The sequence below is a fragment of the Stegostoma tigrinum genome, chromosome 4 (assembly GCF_030684315.1).
Source record: "Stegostoma tigrinum isolate sSteTig4 chromosome 4, sSteTig4.hap1, whole genome shotgun sequence".
Classification (NCBI taxonomy): domain Eukaryota; kingdom Metazoa; phylum Chordata; class Chondrichthyes; order Orectolobiformes; family Stegostomatidae; genus Stegostoma; species Stegostoma tigrinum.
In genome coordinates, this window is record NC_081357.1 from 21,014,983 (window position 1) to 21,042,751 (window position 27,769).

Here is a 27,769-nt window from a genome sequence, read left to right on the forward strand (position 1 = left end):
CAACTCGTCAACACCAACCAGACATTCCAATCTGACCTGGACCCATTTGGCAGCATTTGGCCCACATCCCTCTAAACCCTTCCTGTTCATAAACCCGTCTGGATGCTTTTTAAATGTTATAATTCACCACACCCTTTGGCAGCTCATTCCATACACGCACCGTCCTCTGCATGAAAAAGTTATCCTTCTGGTCTTTTTTTCCCCCTCTGACCTTAAACCTATGCCCTCTAGTTTTAGACTCCCCTTTGAAAACCTATGTGAACTTGCAGAAGATGTTTGCTAACATTGCACAAAAAACCATACTGGCAAAAATGCAATTGCCTGTAATTCATAATAGCCTTACAGCTTGGTTTGGAAAGTTGTTAAGGGGTAGGAAACCAAGTGCAGTTGGCATAGGTACTCAAGAAAATGATGTGATGTTATTTAGACATCTGCATTCTTCAAACATCTTCAACTTTTCACTGTGTTTATTAGTGATGTGAGAAAGAAATGCAGTATACCTAAATTTGCAGCTAGCACTAAACTAGGAGGCATTGTATGTATGGCAGATGGGAGTCGGAAGGAACTATGAAACAGAACACAGGTTATGTGAGTAAACACAACAATGGCAAGTTGGACGTGATGTAGGTAAGCCTGAGGTCAAATACTTAGAGGTCCAAGAAAGGTAGTATTTTCTATGCCATAAGACACTGCAAAGTTAGGAACAAAGTGACTTGGCAGTTGAAGGACAAAATTGTTCAAAAGCCAATATACTCTATTCAGTAAACTAATGAAGACAACAGATGAATTTTTGGTCTTTATTTCTAAGGCTGGTGCAGTGGAGGAAGAGGTGAAATATAATGGGGGCAAGAACTTATGATTCAATTGAACCCTAAGGTTTTTTTGAGCAGACTTCTAAATTATCTTCTGGGGCAAAATCACTGTAGTTCATGCTTGTGGAAATTGTGTTTTTCTTGTTTTGTCCGACTTCGCTTAAAATTTGTTCATTTTCGGACAGCGTATTCAGGCAGGATATAATTGCCTTGGAAGTGATACACTCAGTCCTTCAGGTTCAGTGGGTAGGTGAGGGCATACTGCATGAGAAGGAGTTGTAATTCCTCAAGTATAGCCAATTGAGGGGTAATCCAAACATGACATTTTAAACAATTTAACAGGGTAAATCTACAGAAACTGTTTATTTTGGTGGGAGTATAAAGATCAAAGCAACATACTTTTAAAACTAGACAACCCCCTGGGGATGCTTAATAAATACTGACCCAGCCACAGATGCCCATGTCTCACAAGAGGAAAAAAAACTGTTCAAGCAGCAGACTGGAATGTACTTCTTTAAACACAAATTACACCAGAAAGCTGAAACATTCTCAACAAGCGCTGAGAATCTTGGGTCAGTACGAGCTTTCAGGGCTGGGATCGATCACAGTCTTTAGGTGGAGGTATCAAAATATTTGGGATATAGGTAGGAAATCTGACAGGAGGCAGTAGAGTCCCTACAGTGCAGAAGCAGGCCATTTGCCCCACTTGGTCCAAACCGATTCTTCGAACAGCATCCCACACCCCTACCCTATCTGTGTAACCCTGCATTTTCCATTGCAATGATGATCTAAACTGGGTAGCACAGCCGGTTCAAGGGGCTGCATGACCTATTTCTCTGATGACTTCTTGTCTCCATCTTGAGTCAGTTGATTGAAAAGATGTTGTAGATCAGGCACATGGGAAATATTTGTCTTCCGGGTATCTCTGGAGCAGAACACATTTTTGTCTGATATTGAAATAACCATTCAGTACCTTGCCACTTCATGATGGTTTTGACAGAGACTCAGTTCCATTGGTGCCATATGCCTGCCCACCTATTCCCCAACTCCCTCCGTAACTGGCTGTTTTAACCAAAAAGTCAGCTAATAAACTACAGGTAGAATTATAACCAAACTGAAATGGTAAAGGATCTTTGGTTTGATTTTTTAGCACATTTATTGTAAGAAAAAATCTGTACTTCAAAATTACACAAGTAAAGACACAAAGTATTTTTGTACATAAAGCCTTGTAGCTATGTACAGCAGTATTGCACAGTTAAAAATTGTCAATTCCCCTTTAGACATCAGTGCAAAGAAATAAAATCAGATTGAAATGGAGGAAAAAGAAAATCAGGGTTCGTAGATGTGGGAAGTTAGAGATGGGATGTGATAAGAGGTGGGGAATTACTTAAAATTCGCTACATATATACTGGGTCCTGTTCAGTATATGAAAATACTGCAAGAAGTAAAGTGAAATTAAATAACTTCAAGCAAAAATTAACAGCACGGGAACAAAAAAAAGTTGCAGACAGGGTGTGTTATGATTCAGTTTGCCAATGATTTACAGAGCAAAAGGAGGAGAGGAGGAAACAAACTTAAAAAAAACACAAGTTGCTCTACATCTAATAAATATACAGTTCAAAATAACTTACACATGTACATCTCTATTCATCTCAGGGCTGCGGGGTTGAACATCATTTCTATTATATTAAAAAAAGGGTGTGTTACAAAAACAATTCAGATTGTATTTGATTGTGTTTTGGGGGAAACGTAAGGCAGCTCTTGATATCTTCTGGCTCAGGTGCCAATAATTGCAGGAAACACTTGTGGACCACAATGGGAGGGTTCAGAATTAATCCACCGCTGAAGTGTCCTGCAGGTTTTTAACCTGCCGAGAGATCCACATCCACTGCTGTCTACCAGGGAACTTCAGCAAAATGATGGGCTCTAGCAGTGGTTCAGCCACTGAGATGATGTCCATTTCATCGTACTTTAATGTCAAAATATACATACAGACAAGAGAAGAAAAGCCGATTTCTGTCTGAAGTAAAAGCAAGGGTTGAAACTGCTGAAACCTTCAGCCATTTAGTCTGTTATTAAATGGCAGGGCTACATTTTTTGCTGGGTTTCCTTTCAGTAGTAAAACTGAAGAGTGAGTTGATCACACACCATTGATCCTTCTCCTGCACAGTATGTCCACCAAGTGCCAAAAATTTCCATTCTGGTTATTTGGTGGTCTGTGATTTCTTGCCTGTAATGAGAGGGAAATAAAGATTTTTACTTAGAAATGCAAGATTCTGAGTACGAAACATCCAGACCCCCTCAAAAATATTCAATATTACACAAAATATGCTTCTTGAATGGTGTCGTCACAAAGCCTTTTAGCATGTTAGTACTTACTGCTGAACTACAAGAACACTTTTAAAGTTTAACTTTAGTCCCAACATACATGATTGGTATAAAATATCCTTCAATACTTGAACTTGCACCTACCAACTGAATCATATTTGTAGCTGAGAGAACGTCTTGTGGCACAGTGGTAATGTCCCTATCCCCGAGGTAAGAGACCCAGGTTCGAGTCTCACTTACTCCAGAGTGGGGACATAAAGGGTCTTATTCACTAGTGGGACATGGGTATTGCTGACTGGGTCAGCATTTATTGTGCTGTTCTAGTGAAGGTGGTGGTGATTGGCCTTCTTGAACTACTACAGTCCAAATGGCATTAGAGAATTCCAGGATTTTGATGAAGTGATAGTGAAGGAATGGTGACCTATTTCCAAGTCAGGATGGTGATTTCCCATGTATCTGCTGTCCTTGTCCTTCTAGATGGAATTGGTAATGGGCTTAGAAAGTGCTGATTGAGAATATTTGGCAAATTTCTGCAATGCATCTTGTAGATAGTATACACTGCTGCTACTAAGCAGTGGCGGTGGAGGGAGTGGATGTTAGTAGGTATGGTGCCAATCAAGCAGGCTGCTTTGTCCTGGATGGTATCAAGCTTCTTTAGTGTTGTTGGAACTGCACTTATCCAGGAAAGTAGGGAGTCAGGAGGTGAGTCATTCAATGCATTATTCCTAGTCTCTTAACTGCTGTTGTAACCACTGTATTTCTGTTGAGTTTCTGGTCAATGGTTAGATTGTCGCTTATTGGAAATGGTCATTGCTTGTCATTTGTGTGGTGCAACTGTTACTTGCTTCTTTTCAGCTCAAGCCTGGGTATTTTCTTGTTGCATTTGGATCTGAACTGCTTCAATATTTTAGGTGTTACAATAATGTGTAATAACATCTCTGAACATGGGGTTTAAAACAAAAATCCAACATCTTGGTGTTTGCTCAAAATTTGAAAAGACTGGATTAATTTGCATTTCTGCAGAACCTATTGCAACTTCATGGTGGCCCAAAAAGCTTCACAGTCAATCAGTTGAAATGCAGTATAGTCCTGTTGCTGTGCATTAGTGTTTGGCAACTTATGCACAACAAATAACATATGAAAGGCCTTTTTTGGCGAAATTAATTGAGAGTTAGAAATAAGGGAAAGCACTGGTACGGTATGGTACTCCCTATTCTTCAAATATCATCATGAGACCTTCCTTGTAGGAACTTGATTTAAACATCATCCACAATAAATCTCCATGTGAGCAGTCAGTTGAGCAGAGTCAAATAAGTATTCTAAAGTGAGATTTGATATTGTAACTTCTTGAAGATGATATGAGGGTGCTTCCTACTGACCCAAGCTGACTTTTCTTCAAGTGTATGGGATTAAACGGTTTAACTATCGTATTTTGTATGGAAGCTCTGATGAACACTGACTACAAAAGCACATTTTGAAGTCTGTACATGCAGCATACAAATTTTGTTTGAGACTCATTTTGCTTCACTGCTTTGCATACAGCAATCTTATTCATAGGAGAATAAAGTTCAGATTGTGGTGGATGAGCTTTAGCAATGAAAGAGGTGTCTCCTCCTCACGTCACACTCCATCAACTCACAAATGTCTAGTCCTCTCCAACAAGAATATAACTATTTTCATCTCTTCACTTCAGAATATCAATCAAACAATTCTTCCAATGCACTGACTAGATTCTGACAGAATTTCCTTGCAGTAAACCACAAGAACCTCCATGCCAACGTTCAGTTATAAACTGGTGACTAAAAACTGTGATCCTGGTTTTTTTCTTTAAATGTATGGCCTTAAAATCATATTCCTTATTGGCCAGCTACATAAAGATTTCATTCCGGTTCTCTCAGTCCTGGAAGATCTGAACAAGGGTAAGTGTAACCAACACACATTTGACCCACCAAAACTAGGAAACAATTGAACAGTTGAGTCTTTATGTTCAACTTAATAGCAGCTGGTTAAAATAAAAAAAGAAATTTCAAGCATTGGGAGTAGTCACAGCTTCAATTCTAAATTAGATATGAGGAGAGGCAAGAAGGGAAACTATAAACTTGTTGGTATGTTTCTCCCTTTCTAAAAAAAAGGGTTTGTGTATATATAAAGACTGTGTTTACACTTCAGTGTCAAGTTTCCACCTTAACCTGAAGCCCATGCCAGAGATATAATCCCAGTGTTAGAGCCTGACCTGACTCCTGGGAGAAGCTGTTTTCGAAGAGGAGTTTCATATATTTGTATTTTGAAGTTCATGGAGTCGAGTGCTAAATACGAATGTGTGCAAACCACTCTGCTGAGTCGTGGAATTACAGTTCAAACCAGGCGATATAAACAGCCCACTGCCTGGCAAAAACTATATTGCAGCTACTGGCCTCAAGCTTGCAACTATAGTCTAGAAAGGCCGGTCACACCTCAAAACACTATAATTCAAATTGACTAAAGAGCCACAAATATTATTAACTGTTATATTGCAGCAATTTTGCGCTCAGCGGACTAAGATAAGTTGCTTTGTTTTGGATGTAGCGTTTTCATTGAAGTATAAAGGGAGAACTACACGTCATCTTGTGGTCTACCCTGAGCAAGCAGATGTGAGCTAAGTTTGACACCTCATCCAAAAGAACAGTCCACTCAACAATGTAGCAGTGACAGTCCAAATCAGAGCATGGACCCAAACTCATGTGGAACTTGATGAATAGTTGTGTAACTGGCACTGACTAGCTCAATGCTGATTATCAAATTAGTCCCTTCCATGACTTACCTAAAAATCATTTACTTGTATGAAACAAGTCTTGCTGGCCCTTTTCTAAAAGCATTGCATGTCATTGTTGGCACCATTGCTTAACACCATCCTGTCAGAAGATACTCAAGACATCTGATTGTGCAGGACAACACAACTGAATCTCATGCTATTTCTAAGTTCACATCAAGCGCACGGGCTGGCTGTTTTTGCAGGAATCCTAGTGTCCAAGGGCGCAACGGGCAATTGTAATGACACACATTCATCTGTGTTTGGAATGGAATTCCATTTCCTAATCTAGACCTTGGCAACCTCCAAACTCAACATTTTAATGCCAAGCTGGGCAACCCTCCTGTCTTTGATCCTCTGTAAACCTGCGCGCACTCAAAACACTGCTACCTATATTCATCTCTTGCATTGTGTGAACCTTGCCCACTCCTCCTCATCCTGCCTGCCACGTATCATAGACATGGACAGAAAACTTTTCAGCTTCAACTGGTTGACATCAAGGAAGAAAATGACACAGACCTGGCCTGTGGAACTTCAGTACGTGGATGACAGTGTCATCTTTGCTCTTTCAGAAGGAAATCTTCTTGGCTCGCTTAACACCTTCGTGGAAGCACATTGAACGACTGATCTCAGCCTCAACGTCCAGAAGATCAAATCCTTTACCAACCCATCCCCAGGCAAGTTCTGGTCTATACCTCCATTAAGATCAACAGAAAAATCCCCAAAGGTGGAACATTTCCATTCACGGAAGTTACCTCTCATCTAAGGCTAACATCAGTGTAGAGATCCAAAACGGCACGACAACTTAGAATTCTTACCCTTGTGTTTCAACTCACTCAAAGCCACAGTCCATCCTAGCTCTATAATTTCCTTCCACACAATTTTTCTCTTCCATTTATTACTGCCAGTTACACCTCAAATCCCGTGATCTCTATATTTCGAAACTCCATTCTTAAACTAAACATGTAAACATCTCTCCTTCTGTAAGACCCTGTTTTAAACCCATCTCTTTAATCAAGCCTTTCATTGTTCCTCCTCATTTCTTTGTCTCTCCACCCATCATTTGGTTGCCTCAGCACTGCTCTGGGACATTTCCCAATGTTAAAGGCATTCTACAAATGCAAGTTCTTCATCTAGATTCTGACTATGATAAATCAAAACAAAATGCTGAAGAAACTCGGCAGAGTTGATATTTCCAATCCATTCGGTTACAAATGCTGATTTTTTTTCTAGTATTTTATGTTTTTATTTCGGATTTCCAGCCTCTGCATAATTTTGCTTTTAATAGGGATTCCTCCTGGTAGCTTTGGGAATTCACAGTCTCTGCTGTGAGCAATTTAAATCTCTCTTTTTGTTAGGTAATATTCTGAGGTTCTCGTCAATAGTATTTTGGTGATCATTTGTTTTATCTTTGCAAAACAGGGTCTGATGGTCCGATAGCCTCATGCATATTTTAAACAATTCTAAAAGACACTCATTTGTGAGGTGGGCACAGGGAAAAAATGTTTACAAAGTGTGGAATACAGTTCACAGTGCACAGAAAGAAATCTGGACAATCCTGAAAACCCGCACAAGTTTTTTGTTTGTAAAATTAATTTGAGATTCAAATCCCATCCACCCGATCCCCCCCAAAAAAACCCAGCATTCCTGTATCCTCACCGTCTGCTTATACCCTACAGAAAGTTACAATAATCTCCAAAAATACATACAGTATCATTATATATATTTAGCATGTTTTATAATTATACCATACATTTTCCTCTGATTACGTCTTACAAAGCCAGCTCAGCAGTCAGTGTGGAGGAGCCAAGGCAAAAAAAGAGGGCTCTGTCTTGGCTCCGGGTACAGGCTTGAGAACCTTGACTGCAGCAGTAGCAGCAGCTAGTGTTTGTGGCTCTGCTGTTGACTTTGAGTGAAGTTGTTTGGCACAGAGGAATTGCGATAACAACTGGGCTTTTCCCCTGTAGAAGCTGAGGGGAAACGTACTCTGTATACGTGATTCCTGTAAAAGCGGCTAATGTGCAACCACAATGGCAGATTTTTATCTCTTCAAATAATACTTTAATGTTTAAAAAGTCTGGCATTGTTCTCTAAATATCTTCAAATCGTATTCGCAGTACACTTACTCACTGTTTCATACTGTGGCACATCTGAGAAATAGACTTTCAGAAGTTCCTACGAACAGGTATTATAGTTTTTCTTTCAGGTAGAAATGCAGGCCATTCATCCCATCATGTCTGCACAATCACAGTAAAACCATCTGCGAATTCCACTCCCCAGCCCTTTGTTCATAGTGCTGCAAAAAATTTTCTCTCTTTTTGAGATGTACATCCAATTAGTATTAACTTTAAAAAGTTAATACTGAGTCTGCATCTACCATCCTTTTATTTCGTGGTGCATTCCAGATCACAGCAACAGATTCAGTCAAATAATTCTCTGTCTTGATGACCAACTTCTGCTTGTTTATTCTTGCAAAATGATCATTTTGGCAATGACCTTAGATCTGAGTACTCCAGCTACTAACTGTACTGCCCCGTGGGAACAGATCTGCTCATCAAAACCCTTCATCATTTTCAACCCCTCCATGAAATATTCCATTAACCTTCTGTACTTCGAGGAGTAAACCCCAGCTTCTCTTGTCTGTCACAGTGGCTCAGTGGTTAGCACTGCAGCCTCAGCACTAGGGGACCCGGGTTCGATTCCAGCCTCAGGTAACTGTCTGTGTGGAGTTTGCACATTCTCCCCGTGTCTGCGTGGGTTTCCTCCGGGTGCTCCGGTTTCCTCCCACAGTCCAAAGATGTGCAGGCTAGGTGGATTGGCCGTGCTAAATTGCCTGCAGTGTTCAGGGGTGTGTGGGTTATAGGGGAATGGGTCTGGGTGGGATGCTCCAAGGGGCGCTGTGGACTTGTTGGGCCGAAGGGCCTGTTCCCACACACTAGTGAATCAAATCCAATCTAATGTCCACATCCCTTTTATCATTCCAGTAGATAAAAGAAAAATCTTTTTTTAAAACCTCAATGCACTCCCCACACCGATTTCAGATGTTTTTTGTCCTGTTCAATTCTCTTCAGAACTTCCATGCACAGCTGAAATCTCCAGGTCAAACTTAACAAAAAGATTAGAATTGACTCATCAAATGGTTGCAACTTGGGAACCATTCGGTCCCCTGTTCCTGTGCTGGCTCTCTGCAACAGCAAAAGCCCTGTGTTGTTAGTATCTATTTTCAGTTTAGTTTTCAAACTTTCATCTGCTAATTGAATAAGCAAGGTCAAAATTAAGAAGCATGTTTATGCGTGAATTGATTGAATTGATTCCTCATAGACACAACCTGCAAAGCAACTAAGTGAACAACTGCAGAGCCACAGTATCTACTTCAGTCGGGGAATGACTCAGATGCAACGAAATTAGTTTTTAACTACACGTATATTACCTTGAGAGAACTAAAGATGCCAGTGGTAGGCAAAATATTGAACGACACTGCTTAAGTTTTATCACTGCTATTTCGGTTATAATTTAATCCTGTCCTAATACCCATTTTTGATCAGTATGCACTCTGTGCAATTAACCTGCTTTGAGAAGGATAGCTGGTTGAACTGACCCCTCTCCTGGGGGCAGTGAGATGGGAAAATGATTGGACAAATTTGCCAACTAAGTGCTGGGAGCATGGATCTATCGGGGACTTAAGGTGTCAGTCTGTTTGGGGATGTTTCTATACTCCTGAGGAGCAGGTGGGAGTAGAACCCAGGTCAACTGGCTAAGAGGGAGAGTCACTACCACAGTGCCACAAGAGCTGTTTTGACAGTAAGTAAGGTCCTTATGTGTTCAGTTAATGGCCACGTAAGGGACTCAAATCACTACTGCGCTGATCATCTTGCCCTCCCAGCAGGGAAGTGGTTTGCCTCTGAAACCCATGCCTTTCCTTTGTCTCTGATTTCCCATGACACTCCCCTGCCGTGAGAAGCAAAAGTCAACTACTTACCTAATCGCCACTGGAAACCCTGGGGGCTTGGCTCAAACAATGTGCTTCAGGACCCAGAGGTTGCTGGATCCTGATTGGCTGGCAGCTTCTGGCAAGTTGGGAGACCTTTCTGATAGGCCGAGGAGCTCTCTGGCCAGCTGTTACCAAACCGATTGGTTTGCAACCTGGTGACCTGAGACCCATCCCACCACACACACAGAGTCTGGTCGCAATTTTCTGTTTTGTCATCTAATTGTGTTGATAGGCCTATCTTGGTATTTGAGGAAATAAACTCATGTTATAGTGGTGAATGAGACAAACAGGAAATGACTGGAATAACCAAATGAGTTCTCATTCATAGTAAAGTAAAAGTTCCAGCTCTTGGATGTTCCATTCTTATCTACATTCAACAAAAGACTGATGGCAGAGTGACAGAAGCATAGTAAAGTATTGTTGAAAGTGCTTGGTCGATCCTGGGAAACAAGTGTTTCGGAAGTGTGTGTATCCTTGACCCTGAACTCCTACACCCAACAGCGGTTTATTATTCAGACTAATGACATTTGACACAAATCCATGTGTTATTAGTGAGTAAGCTAACCACTGCCCATTACCCCTTGCCAATAGGAAAACAATTATTGTTGCAATTAACAATCTACAAATGAAACACAGATTTCACTAGACTTTCAGACATTCACAGCACAGAAAGAGGCCATTCAGTCCATCCTGCGTGCACCTGTCCACAAAGATCTGATCACATTAATCCTGTTTTCCAGCTCTTGGCCCACAGCCTTGGAGGCTTTGGTATCACAGGTAAACATCTAAATACTGTTTTAATATTATAAGAGCTTCTTAGACAACTCACTCTTTCAAGCAAGAGATAGTGGGAACTGCAGATGCTGGAGAATCCAAGATAATAAAATGTGAGGCTGGATGAACATAGCAGGCCAAGCAGCATCTCAGGAGCACAAAAGCTGAGTTTCGGGCCTAGACCCTTCATCAGAGAGGGGGATGGGGTGAGGGTTCTGGAATAAATAGGGAGAGAGGGGGAGGCGGACCGAAGATGGACAGAAAAGAAGATAGGTGGAGAGAGTATAGGTGGGGAGGTAGGGAGGGGATAGGTCAGTCCACGGAAGATGGACAGGTCAAGGAGGTGGGATGAGGTTAGTAGGTAGATGGGTGTGCGGCTTGGGGTGGGAGGAAGGGATGGGTGAGAGGAAGAACAGGTTGGGGAGGCAGAGACAGGTTGGACTGGTTTTGGGATGCAGTGGGTGGAGGGGAAGAGCTGGGCTGGTTGTGTGGTGCAGTGGGGGGAGGGGACGAACTGGGCTGGTTTTGGGATGCGGTGGAGGAAGGGAAGATTTTGAAACTGGTGAAGTCCACATTGATACCATTAGGCTTCAGGGTTCCCAGGCGGAATATGAGTTGCTGTTCCTGCAACCTTCGGGTGGCATCATTGTGGCACTGCAGGAGGCCCATGATGGACGTGTCATCTAAAGAATGGGAGGGGGAGTGGAAATGGTTTGCGATTGGGAGGTGCAGTTGTTTGTTGCGAACTGAGCGGAGGTGTTCTGCAAAGCGGTCTCCAAGCCTCCGCTTGGTTTCCCAATGTAGAGGAAGCCACACCGGGTACAGTGGATGCAGTATACCACATTGGCAGATGTGCAGGTGAATCTCTGCTTAATGTGGAATGTCATCTTGGGGCCTGGGATAGGAGTGAGGGAGGAGGTGTGGGGGCAAGTGTAGCATTTCCTGCGGTTGCAGGGGAAGGTGCCGGGTGTGGTGGGGTTGGAGGGCAGTGTGGAGCGAAGAAGGGAATCACGGAGAGAGTGGTCTCTCCGGAAAGCAGACAGGGGTGGGGCTGGAAAAATGACTTGGGTTGTGGGGTCGGATTGTAGATGGTGGAAGTGTCGGACGATGATACGTTGTATCCGGAGGTTGGTGGGGTGGTGTGTGAGAACGAGGGGGATCCTCTTGGGGCGGTTGTGGCGGGGACGGGGTGTGAGGGATGTGTTGCGGGAAATGCGGGAGACGCGGTCAAGGGCGTTCTCGATATCACTCTTTCAAGCAGTGTGTTCCAAACTCCCATCACCCTCTGGGAGAATATATTTATAATCAACTCTCCTCTAACCCTGGTATTTGTTTCCTCCACTAATGGAAACTGTTATAATGTTATATGCCTCTTGTGGTCCACAAATTACAGGTAACTCCAAATCTTCTCCTAATTTTTAACCAAAAGTCGGTACTTCTCAGTTAAAATGATATTACACAATTGCACCCCCAAAGATTGTAATTAGCCAAGGCGATGATTTAGCTTCTGTGTTAAATTTGTAAAATTACCTCTGTGCCTTTAAATTACATTTAACCTATTTTCCTCCGTATTAATTTGAGTCTGTTCGTAAAGTCACAGCAATCCTGCCTTCTGGGCACAGTTTTGAGAAGAGATACTTTGATTATAGATTTATTCACTTGCCCAGGAATGAAAAATGATGACAAAGTGAAGGCTTGCCAATGAAATGCACGCAGAAGAGTGACAAGGCAGGATATAAATTATAAGCCTACTTCACCATAATTATGGATTTACCAAATTCATTCCTTTCATGACTGGAGGACTCTGAATACTTTGCAAAAGAAACCTGAAGGCTTGCACCAGGGGCTTGAGGAGGATGTGATCACAGTAAGTCAAAACCTTTACTGTCATTTTACTGGAACTTTTCAAAAGGATGGTGGTCATTGTTTCAACTGAACTACTCTCAGTGATGCCTCCCAGAGGAAAAGGCTGTCTTACTCCAAATAGGAAAAGATTACTGCTCACTAGGTTAATTCTCAGCCTGCTATGTACAACTCAGTCAGCACTGCCTGCAGCAATGGAAAATGTCATCTCCCCGTCCCAGGTGAAGAACAACAACTTACGGAGAAGATAATAACTGAAGGATGATAAAAATACCAAGCAGAAAATGAACAGTCCTATCTTTGAATGTGCCACTTGTCAGATAATAAACTTGTCTTATCTGCTTCAGCCACTGTTATTGGTTTCTGTTTACAGTCATAAACAGTCTGCGCAGATGAGTAACATGCTCCATTTCAGGAAAGGGGAAAGAGGTGGCTGTACCAGGGTTTCTGGGACTCAGCCAAACTACTATTTGTTTATGTTCACGGATATGTCTCACAGTCAGAGGCTGGAGTACACTTGTCCCTGTTGAATAAAGTATGCTGGGACAATACGCCATTGAAAGCAAACAAATCATCTAGTTCTACTCCAAATATGTTGCTGTTCTTTGGATAAACATAAACTAAATAAACCTAAAAGATTATTATGCTCATGCAGTTTAGCTTAGGTAAGGTGACGGACAACAGTGTATCAATTTTGTTTTAATAGAAGTTTTAATAAATTATAGATAATTGGCACACTCAAATTATTTATTCTTCAAAGGCCATGCAGATATGAACTGAATCGTGGTCAAGTGTAGGTTTACAATAGGGAGGGTCCCAGAGAACCAGAAAAGGGCGAATGTAATACTCGTGATTAAGAAGGGAGGGAGGAAGAAAATGGGACATATAGGCTGGTTAGTCTGGCCTCTGTTGTTCATAAGATGTTAGATTCCATTATTAAGGATGAGATTGCAGAGTACTCAGAAGTGCATGGCAAAAAAGGCTAAGTCAGCATGGTTTCGTTGAGGGGAGATCATGCCTACCAAATCTGCTAGAATTCTTTCAGGAGGTAATGAGCAAGTTAGACAAAGGAGAGCCAGTGGACATCATTTATTTGGATTTCCAGAAGGCTTTTGACAAGGCGCTGTTAAATTAAGTAAGAGCCCAAGGTGTTAGGGGCAAGACGCTGGCATGGACAGGATTGTCTGACTGGCAGAAGGCAGACAGTAGGAATAAATGGGTCTTTTTCAGGATGGCAGCCAGCGACTAGTGGATTTCCACAGGGATCCCTGTTGCCACCACAACTATTCATGTTATGCATTAATGATCAGGACGAAGGAACTGACGGCATTGTTGCTAAGTTTGCAGATGACACAAAGACATGTTTAGGGACAGGTAGTGTTGAGGAAGTAGTGAGGCAGATCAGCGGTGTGAGTAAAGATGTGACAGATGAAATACAAGACGGGAAAATGTGAGGTTACGCACTTCAGTGGGAACAATAAGGGCACAGAAGACTTTCTAAATAGGGAAAAGCTTTGGAGATCTGAAATGCAAAGGGGCTTCGGGGTCCTAGTTCAGGATTCTCTTGAGATTATTTTCCAGGTTCAACTGGCAGTTAGGACAGCAAATACAATGTTAGCCTTCACTTCAAGAGGGCTGAAATACAACAGCAGAGGCGTACTGCTGAGGCTATATAAGATGCTGGTCAGATTGCATTTGGAATGTGGTGAGCAGGTTTGTACTGATGTTGGAGAGTGTCCACAGGAGGTTTACAAGAATAATCCTAGGGATGAAGGGTTTATCAAATGAAAAGTGGATGAAGACACTGGGTATGTAGGATGAGGGGGTTCTCACTGAAACTTATAGAATACAGAGAAGCTGAGGTAGAAAGGATGTGGAAAAAACCTTTCCACTAAGCTGAGGGCAGAGACCCTTTAGAATTGAGATGAGGGGGAACTATATTGGCGAGAAGGTGGTATAATTGTGGAACTCGTTGCCGCAAAGGCCTATGGAGGCCAAGTCAACGGGCATATTGAAGAAAGAATTAGGTTCTTGATTAGTAAGGGGATCAAGGGTTATGGGCAAAGGCAGGTGAATGGGTTGAGAAACATATCAGCCATGATTGAATGGTGGAATGACTACGATGGACTGAATAGCCTGATTCTACTTTTAGATTTTATGGTCTTATTATGACGTTTTGCCTGCTGCTTTAAATCCTCATACTTTCTACAGATATATATTAATCAACCTGTTCAGGCATGTGATGACTTATCTCTGGAGCAGGTGGGAGCAAGGAACCCAAGCCTCCCTTCCCAGAGATAGAGGCATTATCACTGCACCACAACAGCCCCACTCATGTTTATATTCCAAGAGAATTTTCAGTGCAGATTGTTCATGCCCATCCCACCATGAACCAAATCAGTGCCAAGCATCTTGGCTGAATTTATGAGCTGCGTGGCCATTGTTAGCCAAGGGAGTAAATAATAGCCATATAAAGTGGCAGGAACCAAGCCTGTTCTCGCTTGATATTCATACACCCTCACTTTTTCACCATGACTCACTGGATAGTGAGCAGGATCAAATTCATTGGGTTTTCCCTCACCCCATCCCTCGCGTATAACTAATCTAGAACTGCAGAACAGAGTTAGATGATGTAGCCATTATTAATCTGACTCAAATAAAAACTGAAAGAACTCCAGATAATGTGAAATCAGGAACAAAAACAGAAGTTGCTGGAAAAGCTCAGGTCGTCTGGCAGCATCTGTGAAGAAAAAAAGTCAGGGCTAACGTTTTGGGTCCAGTGACCCATCCTCAGAACTTTTTGTTCTGAGGAATAATCTGATTCAGCTCATTATAATAGTTAGTTAACTTGCAGTTCCTGGTCTGTGTAGTTTTACAATGCATTATCATGGATAACATTGTGCGAAAGGTAGACAAAGGACTTTAAAATGGTTTGTGTATTACAGATGCAACTAGAGACTTTGAGACATATTAACTTGCAAGGAAACGCATATTCCGGTGGGACACAAACACCAAGAACATTGACAGCTTCTTGCAAATCAGGATTGAACAAGAGTTTGGCTCAAGTTTAAAATTAATCTTAATAAATTTAATATAGCCTTCAGCCATGTAGCTATTGGTAACATACATCTTATACAACACAGATCAAAATAATTAGTCTCAGTATAGACAATGCCCTGAGGCCAGAGATGGGAAATCTTAGTGACTCATTCGCAGAATAACAGTTCCAAGGTACTGGTTATATAAATGTTTGTGTCAGGGTGGATCCTATTAAATCAAAGTGGTTCTTCAACCAGGGCAATTTTATGGATAAAGCAGACTCTCTCAACAGGCTCGTCAGGTAATAGCTACAGATTTCTGCTGTGTATCAAGAGGAGGAACTTTAATTTAATTTTCCTTTCAAAGGAGCACGGACTTCTTTCATTTATATTTCATCATGGGCGATGTGTTAACACATGGCCAGAGGAGACACGTCCTGCCAGCAGAGACATACTGTCTTCCCAGATCCACTTTATCACGTGTAATTAAGATAGTTCCATTGTTCTAGACCACAAGGTTAAACCTTTCAGCCATTCACATTCGCAGTCAACTAAATCCATTTTGTCCTTTCTGTGGTCCTGTATATATCTGTAATTGTACTACTCTGCAACGTATTGTTAGTTCATCTGGAATAAATCCATGATATAAAATTATAGATTTCAAATGCAGAAATATTCATAGCAGTTTCAAAATTGAAGTCATTAGTACTAGTATCTATTATGTGGATCAAATGCTGGCCCCATTAATATTTAACTGAAGATGTTAATTTTAGACCAGCGGAAACCCTTGCCCTGTTAAAGGATCATACATATAAACATTGCATTCCAAAATACAGGCTATGCTGCATGGTCAGACTTAAAGCCCTGCTCTTAACAGGTGAACGCACAATAAGGGAACAGTTCCATGTTCAGGGCAATATTGCTCTCTAAGCCAACATCACTAAAGAACAGGCCAACAGGTTAAAAAAAAGACAGAACTATGGATGCTGGAAATCAGAAACTAAAACAGAAATTGCTGGAAACCTCAGCAGGGTGATCTGTGAGGAGAAAGCGCAATTGATGATTCGGGTCCAGTGATCCTCCTTCGGAACCTGGTTCTAAAGAAGGGTCACTGGAACCAAAATATTAACTTTACTTTCTCTGCACAGATCAACTAGTCTTTTGTCCCACAGTTGTTGTAGCATCTTGCAAGGTGCCCACTATCCCCTACATTTGCTTACAAAAGAGTCACTGTGCATCAAGGTAATCCATTTGATGTGAGGTAACAAAAAGTGTAGAGCTGGATGAACACAGCAGGCCAAGAGCAGGAAAGCTGATGTTGCGGGCCTAGACCCTTCTTTGATGTGAAACGTTTTTTAGCCTTGTTCGTTAGAAAGCACCAAGAAGATGCATTTTTCATTGAGAAATTTAAAACGTTGCTTCACGTCTTCAGTGTCAAAACCTGACAGGACCTTTGGCCTATTTATTGCATTGGATGTGCCATCCTATAGAGAATTAGAACCATCATCATCATTGGCAATCCCTTGCAGATGAGGATGATTCTCTTCCACTGTCAAGGTGAGTGCATAGGTAGCTGTACAGACAACGTAGCTACCACAGGCTCTGTTACACGTGGGGCAGAAGACGGTCACGGGGAAGGAGCGGGTGGGGCGTTAGTGTGGCAGTGCTCTCCTTTCCCCATTTTTGCCTGGCTTCCACTTTTCTGCAATGGCAAATCCCAAGGTTCCCACACCTTCTCAAATGCTCCTCCTCTACTTTGGACAGTCTTGGGCCATTGATTCCCAGGTGTCTGTGGGAAGGCCACACTTTGCCAGTGAGGCATTCAGGGTATTTTTTGTGTTTTGTAAATCAAACTGGTTTATTATCACAGATATAATGGGAACTGCAGATGCTGGAGATTCCAAGATAATAAAATGTGAGGCTGGATGAACACAGCAGGCCAAGCAGCATCTCAGGAGCACAAAAGCTGACGTTTCGGGCCTAGACCCTTCATCAGAGAGCATGGTTTATTATCACAACAGGTTAAACAGAAGAACAACGTTTACAGCAAATTTGTGGCATTACAGCTACAGTTATTCTACTTCCCATCTAGCGACTGTCGCCACATCCAGAGATCTTTGTTGATCTACCCTGAAGCCATTTTTCCAGAGTTTACAAACTTGTGCATGCGTTTGGGCAGATTAACACCTTTTTCCAAGGAGATCTTCAACCTAGTCTTGATTTCTTCGGTCATCAGTGGGGCCTTTGCAGTTTTGGGTGTTTTGGGTTTACTGCTGGTTTCTGGAGTCTGGGACTGCTTGTTTGCTGGTGTGGATTTGTAGGGTGTTTTGCCATTTTGGTTGGGAGTCTCTTTCAATTCAGGTGTTGCCTTGAGCAGCGTTTTCTGAAGAGGCTGTTTTACTGCGATCACCGCCTTCTCATCTTCACCTCCCTCATTATCATCCTCCTCCTCCTCCTCCCCTTCGCCTTGAGGCTATCACTGAAGTGCTCCCTCTGCCCACCTGGTGCTTGCCTACTGTTTCAAAGCTGGGAGTTGAGCAACTGTCTGGCGAGCCTCGTGTCAGTTATGCGGAGACCAAACAGAAACAAATGGAAGTGCGTTCCTGTTTTGAATCAGTTTTAGACCCCCTTTCTTCTCATCACTCTTCTCCCTTCCCCCATCCGTCCATCCATCCTTCCTATGGTGCAGCTGTCACTGTGCCTGGAATGTCTTGTCCTTTCCAAATGAACACTCAGCACAATACTCTGCTGTTTCAAACTCGGGTGGCAGTGATACTTGTTGCTATATGAATGAAACCTAGAAAGCACATGTTGCAATGTTCTTTGGAGAGGTAGGAAGTACAGTATCCCCATTAACCAGTGCTCTTAGGGGGAAAAAAGCAATACTTCTGTTACAGGATATTGTCAGTGAAGTTAGTGAAGACAATACATTCACCATGGGAAGACAGGGGGGCTAAATTTCCTCAAGGCTCCTCTTGACTCATCACCGTTAAACTCACAAGATGCCCTCAGCAGAAACTCCACTCAAATTAAACTGTGCAATTTGGAGAAACAGGGAGAAAATCTCCCCCCTCCCTTCTCCGTACCCACCACCCTACGGCCTCCACCAGTGTTGATTCAAGGTCATTGTTCTCAGAGGGTTATATCTGAGAGATTCAGAATCGAACAGCCAAGATTGTCGCAATTAGCAAGTGCATAGACACACTTCTTGAAAAGAGATGCAATGGAAATAGCAGAAATAGATGAAAATGTACTAAATCAGAGGCAGTGTGATTAAGTTTACCTTCAGCAATGCAGAGTTTGGCCCTTGCAACCAACCTAAATTCAGATTGTTTCCCTAACGGTAGCCAAGGTGCATGTTAATTGTATGGTTACTGTTGGCTGCAAATTTCTACAGCTACCTTTTCTAACATGCTTGATATACCAACTAAACTAATAAGTTGGAGATGGGCACACAGGTATGCTGCCGACTGCGAGTTAAAAACTAATTTTGAGAAACAGGAGTGGCCTAGTCACTGGAACTTGTCGCGAGATTGTACGTCATACAGGGCGGCACGGTGGCTCAGTGGTTAGCACTGCAGCCTCACAGCGCCAGGGACCCGGGTTCAATTCCAGCCTCGGGCAACTGTCTGTGCGGAATTTGCACATTCTCCCTATGTCTGCGTGGGTTTCCTCCGGGTGCTCCAGTTGCCTCCCACAGTCCAAAGATGTGCAGGCTAGGTGGATCGGCCATGCTAAATTGCCCGTAGTGTTCAGGGGTGTGTGGGTTATAGGGATGGGTCTGGGTAGGATGGTCCAAGGGGCACTGTGGACTTGTTGGGCCGAAGGGCCTGTTTCCACACTGTAGGGAATCTAATCTATTTTTCTGAAGCAAATAAATATTATTTGATGCAAGCAGGCATTATTAAAAAGGACATTTTTGGGACACAGGCATTGCTGGAAATTCCAGCATTTACTGTCCATCTGTAGATGCTCTCAGAAACTTTGTGTTTTATCATTGTTAATGATTTGATGCATCCAAGCGATTTGTTAGGTTACTTCAGCAGGCAGTTAAGAGTTGACCACACCACTGTGGGACTAAAATCGCATTTGGCCTGACCAGTTAGTGACTGGGGATTTCTTTGGAAAAGGAACATGATAAACTGCTTGTGTTCCTTTCAAAGTGATAATCAGCATCTTCCAGATCAGTTTCAATGGCAGAAATGTTCAATTCCAAATATTTTCAACTGAATTCAAACTCTCAAATCGCTGGAGGGGTTAAAATTGTTTCAGAGATAGTAGGAACAGCAGATACTGGAAAATCTGAGATAACAAGAATGGTCTAGGCCTGAAACGTCAGCCTTCCTGCTGCTCTGATGCTGCTTGGCCTGCTGTGTTCATCCAGCTCTACACAGTGTTGTCTCAAATCGCTGGGATAGGATGTACACCAGTACACAGGTCTTCTGATACTTTACTACAAAATAACATGACTGACAGTAAATCCCAACCACGCAGATCAACAAGAAAAAGGGAATTACAATATAAGGAACATCAATAAACATTAGTCTATCTTATCATTCTGACTCCGAGCGGGTGGGAAGAGTAAAAAAAAACCCAAAACCACATTAAAAAGAACTTTTAACTCTGTTTATAAAACACGGGCATTCTCTGAAGCTTCTTTATGCTGCAGGCTTCAGATATCAAAGCAGGATGTAATGTGCAAATAATATCTAAAAACACACAGAAAAGCTAACCAGTCCATTACAAATAATAAGCAAAATACTGTCAGTGTGAAAATCTGGTGTTGTCACACAGCATGATGAAAACACTCAGCAGGTTCATTACATCCACCACAGATGATTAGCTAAATGTTGCTAAGATCTGTTGGTGTTTATTACGAATTAGAATTGTTTAATGCAACAGATTATGTGTAGCACAGAAAGGGATAGTGATCAAAGTATGTGACAGCAAAAGCAACACACTTTCCTCTCCCCTCCAAAGACTTAAAAGAGTGAGAGTTCACATATCTCATCTTTCCAGCTCAAATGTGATCTTGGTCAGGAACTCTATGCTGTCGGCAACAACTTCACTTTGTTTAAAGCACCAAGAAAATGTCAAGTATGTTGTTCCCAACTGAAGTGGACGTTCTTAGCACCAAAATTCAGTTGTATTTCTGGGGGCTTGTTAGAACTAGACCTCAGGAGACTGTTTTCACAGTTGTGCTAAAATGAGGGGGTAATGACCCAGTGCTATTATTGCTGGACTAATAATCCAGAGACCCAGGTTCAAATTCTGCCATGGTAGATGGTGGAAATTAAATTCAATAAATATCCGGAACTAAGAGTCTAATCACCATGAGACTCGTGTCAACGGTTGGGAAAAACCCGTCTCGTTCATTAATGTTCTTTACGGAAGGAAACTGTTTTCCTTACCAGGTCTGGCCTAAATGTGATTGCAACAATTTGATTGACTGTTAACAGCCCTCTGGACAATTAGGGATAGGCAATAAATGCTGGCCTAGCCAGTAAGGTGCAGATCTCATGAATGAATAAAAACTATGAACTGTTTGCATGTTGGAGTGATCCAAGCCTATCTGAATGTGTACTTCATACTGAAAGTCTTCCACCTCCTACTTGAATGACATTCCCCTTTAAGTGGAAGATGCAAATGTCATTATTGTTTCCGCACGTCTTGTATTTCAAAAATTCAAATTTTCTTTGTGAAACTTATCATGTGGTTTTTAGAGCATGTTTCAATGAATGTCTGAATTTTATCAACAATCAATAACTAACTGTACTGTTGACTGAAATATCTTAAGTAGGGCATGCATTTCCCAACCACAAACCTTAAATTTCTGATCACAATTTCTGCCAGCATTTCTCTGCAGTTGTGCTATGTCAACTGTCACAGATTAGATGTTGGCTGCAATCACTAAGTGGTGCTATGGAGTGACTTTGAGTTCCTTAGGTCAATCTTCCAATTCAGTTCGGACTTGTACGTGACAAAATTTCTATTCATCACCTCTGGGGCAAATACAGCATCTTAGTATATATATTGATTGGGACTTCTGTGTAGGGAACAAATTTGGCGCTAAAATAACAGTAAAATATTTGGCAAACAGCTTGTAAAGACTTCAGTAGCACTGTGGAATGGGCAGATAAATTAACGTGAAAAAATGTGAAGTAATATGTTTTGGAAGGAAAACAAATCTGGTGAGGCACACAATGGAACAATTGGGACATATAGTAATCATTGACATAACTTGTGGTGAGTGAATTAACAAGAAAGGGCCTTTTCTTTTGACATTTCTTTAAGCTTGTCTCTTGCTAGTCAGGCATCTACTTCCATCTCTATTGTGCTTTAGCAGCTGGTGGTTGAGCCATCGTCTTGAATTTTTCTAGTCATTGTGGGCTGGAGATACCCACGGTGCTGTTTTGAAGTGAGTTCCAGGATTTGGACCCAGTGACAAGCGAAGGAAAGGTGATATATTTCCAAGCCAGGATGAAGTTTGTCTTGGAGGGGATCCTGCAGGTGGTGACATTCCCATTGTATCAGCAACCCTAGGGTTTGAGAAACTGAGGAGTATTTACAATGCATTATTGGGTCAGAGGATATCCATTTGGGTGTCCATTATTAACAAGATGAAAAGACCATTGAGAGCACATTTGTTTGGTGTACCAGAGATGGGAATTAATAGTCCGTGAGGGGCGACTTCACATGGGAAGAGAAGACAGAGAGGGTTTAACGGATTGAGAACAAAAAGCTTTACAGTCATACCAGACTCTAAACATTAATTTTGTCCCTCTGCATAGCAGCCCTGCTGAGTTTCTCTTTTCACTTCATATCTCCAGCATCCACAGTACTTAGCTTTTATTTGAGGATTTAATGGAGTTTCAAATGCTTATGGTTTTTGATAGGGTGATTAGCGAAAGACTGTCTTCTCAAGTGGGGGGTAAGCAGTGAAAAATAATCAGTTTAAACTGTCAGTGAAAAACTGGCAAGAGTAATTAGGAGAAACAGTTGTAAAGGTTGCATGGTAGGACAGGACTTGCGTGTTGCTAAAGAGAGAAGTGGTGCCGAAGCTGTTTATCTTGTCCTCATCAGGACAAGTGCAAAGATGCCAGATTTCAAATTACATATATTACAGAAGAAAGGAGTGCTGATTGGTTAGTATTTAGTTCTGACAGGCCAAGGTGTTACCATTGCTTTTCACAATCAAGTATATTTATAAATTTTTCTTTACCTAGGGCAGAAGAAGGGGATTAAGGGAGAGAAGTTTGCATTATCAACATCAAGGTGAAATGGAGGAAGATGCAAGGATTGAGGAATACTTAGGGCAGTGGGTTTGCTCTAAAAAGGATGGACCAGATAACCTCCACCTCCTCTGCAGATTTCTAAAACTTTATCATGTCAGAAACATCTGCCTATTAACTGTAAAAAAATTCTAGTGAAGACAGCACTATAAACTGCAGAATCTCTATGCTACCACTGACTAACTGAGGTGTCTGTACTCTTGTGGTTTGGGACATCATCAGTCAAGTCAATTCTCATCTTTGTAATTCCCTTCAAAACATTTACGGTTCACTATTGATCACAACAGCATCTGTTTCTCCACTTGGCTTTATCTATTGCCAAAAATACTCTGGCCATAATTGCCATGCATCAGCAGATATTATGCAACTTGAAACTGCCAGCAATGCCATGCAAAACTAATTTGACAAGACAAATTTGAGAGACGGTTTGATTATGCTTAATTGACCAGAAAGGTAGTATTCAGAAGAGTCCTCTGTTGTGACTTTACACTGCATTATAGGAGCAGATTACATTACATTCATTCCTCATAGAATTGAACGTATAAATTCCCATTTCTTTTAGGAGGGGAAAGGTGTTTGGAAGGTTCAGATGAAACCCCACCTTATGGCCGATGTTGAAGGTTTTATTATCTCTGTGTTGGCTTGCCTAGAAGAAGCTATACAGGCGTCAGGGGGTCAGGCAGTGGACAACAGTCAGGTGTGTGTGCATGTGCGTGTGCGCACTTCGTTTCACCGGAAGGCCTCAAACACGAATTGGAAATGCAAGTACTAGAAGGCATGCAACGTTTCCCAAAAGGGTGGGTAAAATTTTTCACAATGGAAATTATGTCCAGCATTAATGTGAACCTGTAGAATTCTTTACCACAGATGTTTGTCCAGTTTGGGACATTAAATATGTTCAAGGCTGAGACAGACAAAATTTTAATTGGTGAGGGATGTTATGAGGAAAAGGCAGGAAAGTGGAGTTGAGGATTATCAGTTCAGACTTCATGAGCTGAATGGCCTACTTCTCCTTCTCCATCTTATGGTTTTATAATGTAGAAAAATGCATCTTTTGAATCTTAAATACAGCATTTTGCCCATTGTGATTAGACTGTGCTTATCAGATAAATTGCCCAAGAAGCCTGAGAAACTTCAAAATATCCGCATTTATATTCTGGAGCATACATCTCAAATTGGTGTAATCTGGAGCACATTGCCAAAAAAGGAAGGTGGAAACCTATTGTAATTGGATAGGAAGGTAACATTTTCAGGGTATTGAGAAGAAATCGATTGCTCTTTCAAAGAGCCACCACAGTTCTGATGGGCCAAATAGCCCCTTTCTCAATTGCTTGATTCTATGATTCAGCTCAAGTAGTATCAAAGAAACGGTGGTTAGTTCAATTTGTATTTTTGACTCACCACAGCTTTACAAGTATATTCTAACCTGCACACTTTCAACACTGAAAAGCAATACATCTCTGACAGTTCTGGTTTATGTTTGCATGAAAGCCTGTTTCTAAGATTAAAACTTTTTGTCAAGAAGTACATGGCCAACTTTGACAACAGTAACACTCTGGAGGAATTGAAAACCACCCTCTCCCACTGTCTCACTACTGCAGAGTCACCAGATCAAGACTTTTCCTGCCAACCACATTTCTACAGTTGAATCTCCATTTAAAACAATGTGAACCTTGGTTTTCTGTTGCAGTATAAAATTATTCCTCTTTGTAAATTGGACAGACCATCCAGAGCTGGCTTGGAAATTCCAGGCAGACTTGGATAGGTGCTGGAAACAGCAATTTTCACTCGTGTATTTAGCAAATTTATTTTTGCCACATGCTAAGCTTTCATCTTAAACTGAGTGAAAAAGACAGCACCCTTCAATCTCTGATGTTTTTCTTGGAAATCTTGAGTTTTCCACCTGCTGCACAATTATTTGTCTACTTTGCAATCTCAAGCTTTAAATTTGAACGGGGCTATGGATCCACTGTTCCTTTCTGATGCCATGTTGTCATATCAGAGGGTAGGGTTGGCAGGAATTTTGTGCGCACCAGTGAAGTGGTGACCTGGACAGCAAATACTGATGTTCACAGACACAAAGAGTTGAACAACCACCGCAGAAGTTGCACTATTCTGTAAGTAGGTTCGCATTAGTGAAGGTTAGAATTTGACAGTGAGTGAGTATAATTGGGGAAAAAACTGACTTTCTTTTAGCTGGAAGTCAGGGAGTCAAAATTTATATGAGATGTACTGTTGTTGAATATATACAGTAACTTCATCCTCTTGTTTTCATTTTGCAATTGGACTTAAATTGAACACAACACAACATGTTGCCCCCTCAGCAGCAAACTAATACACTGCACACTCTATAGCTTGATGCTCCTGATATTTCAAAATGATCTAGTTTACCATGAGCATCACAGCAGAATGTCTACACTTTTCACAAATTGTACTGGCTGATGACCTGGGTCAACCCTGAATTTCTCTTTTAAAATGAAAAATAAATCTCTTAATTGAAGATACCACTCAGTTTTAAAGGCATTTTCTCCTTCATGCCTCCCTGCAACAAACATGTTTCACTGCCAGCTTAACACAACAATATCATTGTCACCCTTTGCTGCTCCAAGCTGACCACTGTGCAGTTTGTAACAGTAAGTATAGCTGCCCATCCTTCTGGAAGCATATGACCTCTGCTGTACATCACCGCGTAGCTGCTGAAAGCATTTAATCAACCTTAAAGCGCATTTTACTGTTGCCAGAGATGCTTAAGCATTGTGTTTAGTAAAGGGATTGAAATAAGCAGCAGGGGACCATGAATCTGACTTTCAGCTGGCACAGTATATTAACTTTTCATATATTCACCTTCTAACCTCTTATATTGCCAACAATTTTGAACTGCTTCTCAAGCTGGCTTTGATCTTTTCCAGCGTTCATATACATGTCTGTGCAATCCTCCCTTTATTTTCTATTCCTGTCCTCGCTTAATTCTTCTGGCATCATCAAACAGATGGAAAACAATGGCTCCATGGGGGAACCGATATTGTAAAATGTAACATTTAGCTGCTGTCCAGAAGTCAAGCAAAATTCACACAAAAAATTAAGGAGAAAGAATACACCCACCGCACCAGAATATTTTCTTTAAGGCTCACTCAATGACAGGCTATCGAATGGGTTACTCGAGTAAAACTGATTAATGGCTGAGATTATTGTGGTAATGCAGCTATTCCCTCCCCCCAATCTAAACTTTCAAAGAAATCTTATCTTTATGCCAAAGGCATTAACAAGTACTTGAGTTCAGATATGTAATTTAAGATGTGGTTAGATCCGGATTGCTCGCAATCATTTATCATTTTTAAAACTTATTCTCTCTAAAATAACTATTCCCTAACCTCGAGTCTTGACAGGCAAACCATTCCCAAACTTCGACCTATTGAACCTGCAGTTATAGTTTCCAAACACCCTTTATGATTTATGAGGAAGGAATTCCCCATTAACCTGAACAACTCAACATGGGGGAATCATCTGGACAGACTAAATGTATCCAATCAGTGGCTCAACACGTCAGTACACTTGCATGCTCATGCCGTTGGCTGTATTCAATCTGAATTGGCTGTTATTTTTGGCCCCTTTCCTTAAAGAGTACATTTTCTCATCATTCCATAGCTAAAAGCATGGCCAAATGAGTTGCTTCCTGCCTTCTGACAGTAAGTTAGATAAGCTTCGTTATTACATAAGTTGAATAAAAACAAATTAAAGAGGGCACCACTTGCATGAATTTTTACTTTCCATCTATGCTTGGTCTTCAGTGAGTGCTGTCTGTTGACATTAGAAACTAGACCAAACCTATGTTATTTCTGCAGTCATGTTTGTGAGCCCAAATGCTGCATCGCTGTGGCACAAACATTGCCACACAAATATGCTGGGCCACCACAGTGACCATGGAAATAAACTTCACATCAAAGGCATTACAGTCTAAGACTTGAAACCAAGAAATTCACCAAGCCTGCTTAGACAGCATCTTCTAAACCTATGACCACTTCCATATAGAAGGACAAGGGTAGTAGATAATGGGAACACCACCTCCTGCAAGTTCCTCTCCAAACCACTAACCGTCCTTGGAAATATATTACTGTCCCTTCACTGTCGCTGGGTCAAAATCCCAGAGTTCCTTCCCTAGCAGCACTGTGGGTGCACCTACAGCAAATGGGCTGCAGTTATTCAACAAGGCAGCTCATCATGGCCTTCTCAAAGTCAACAGGAGATGAGCAATATGTCCTGGCCCAACAGTGAAGCCAGTGTCCCATGAAAGACTTTAACATCCATTTTTAAATTCAATGAAATTTGCTAGACTAAATTGTTCTAATCTAGGTTTCTGCTCCGCGCTCCCAACCACCATCAATCTAGACTCTTGATGCTCCAAACTGTGAATTGTTAGGTGTAGGAAAATCTTTCTGTTACGACACCTACGCTGATTCTCCTCATATAAGCCAAGGTACTAATCAAGTCATTTGACCCTAACTCACCAGGTGGGAATCTAGTGAGGTTGATGGGAAGCCACTTTTACTCCTCACTCACTGTTTCAATGGAGAAGTGTGCAAATTCAATCTCATTAGTTTCCCAACGGGCAGTTTAGATTAAGACAGGTGTTCATCAGCAATTTAACAACAATGGGAAGACAAGTCTGATTCTGTCACTGTTTTAAATCCTTGAGAACATATTTTCCAATTAACCACTGAACAGTCACTAAAACTAAAGTGCTAGAGAAACTAATGGGGGCTAAAGACCAATAAAACAGATTGACCTGACAGGATTCATCCTAGGATATTAAAGGAAGTAACTTCCTAAATAGTGGATGCTTAATCTTCCTTAGATTCCGGAAAAGTCCGAGGATTGAAAAACTG

At 41.5% G+C, this 27,769-nt stretch overlaps 1 protein-coding gene across 1 annotated transcript in view; it reads right to left on the reverse strand.

Moving 5' to 3' along the window:
• Positions 1-1,726: 1,726 nt before the first annotated feature.
• LOC125452756 (uncharacterized) overlaps positions 1,727-27,769 on the reverse strand; it is a 46,225-nt gene continuing 20,182 nt past the window's right edge. Inside the window, exon 5 of the mRNA XM_059645690.1 lies at positions 1,727-3,042. Coding sequence (XP_059501673.1) covers positions 2,925-3,042 — 118 coding nt within the window. The 3' untranslated portion in view covers positions 1,727-2,924. The remainder of the gene's footprint in view (positions 3,043-27,769) is intronic.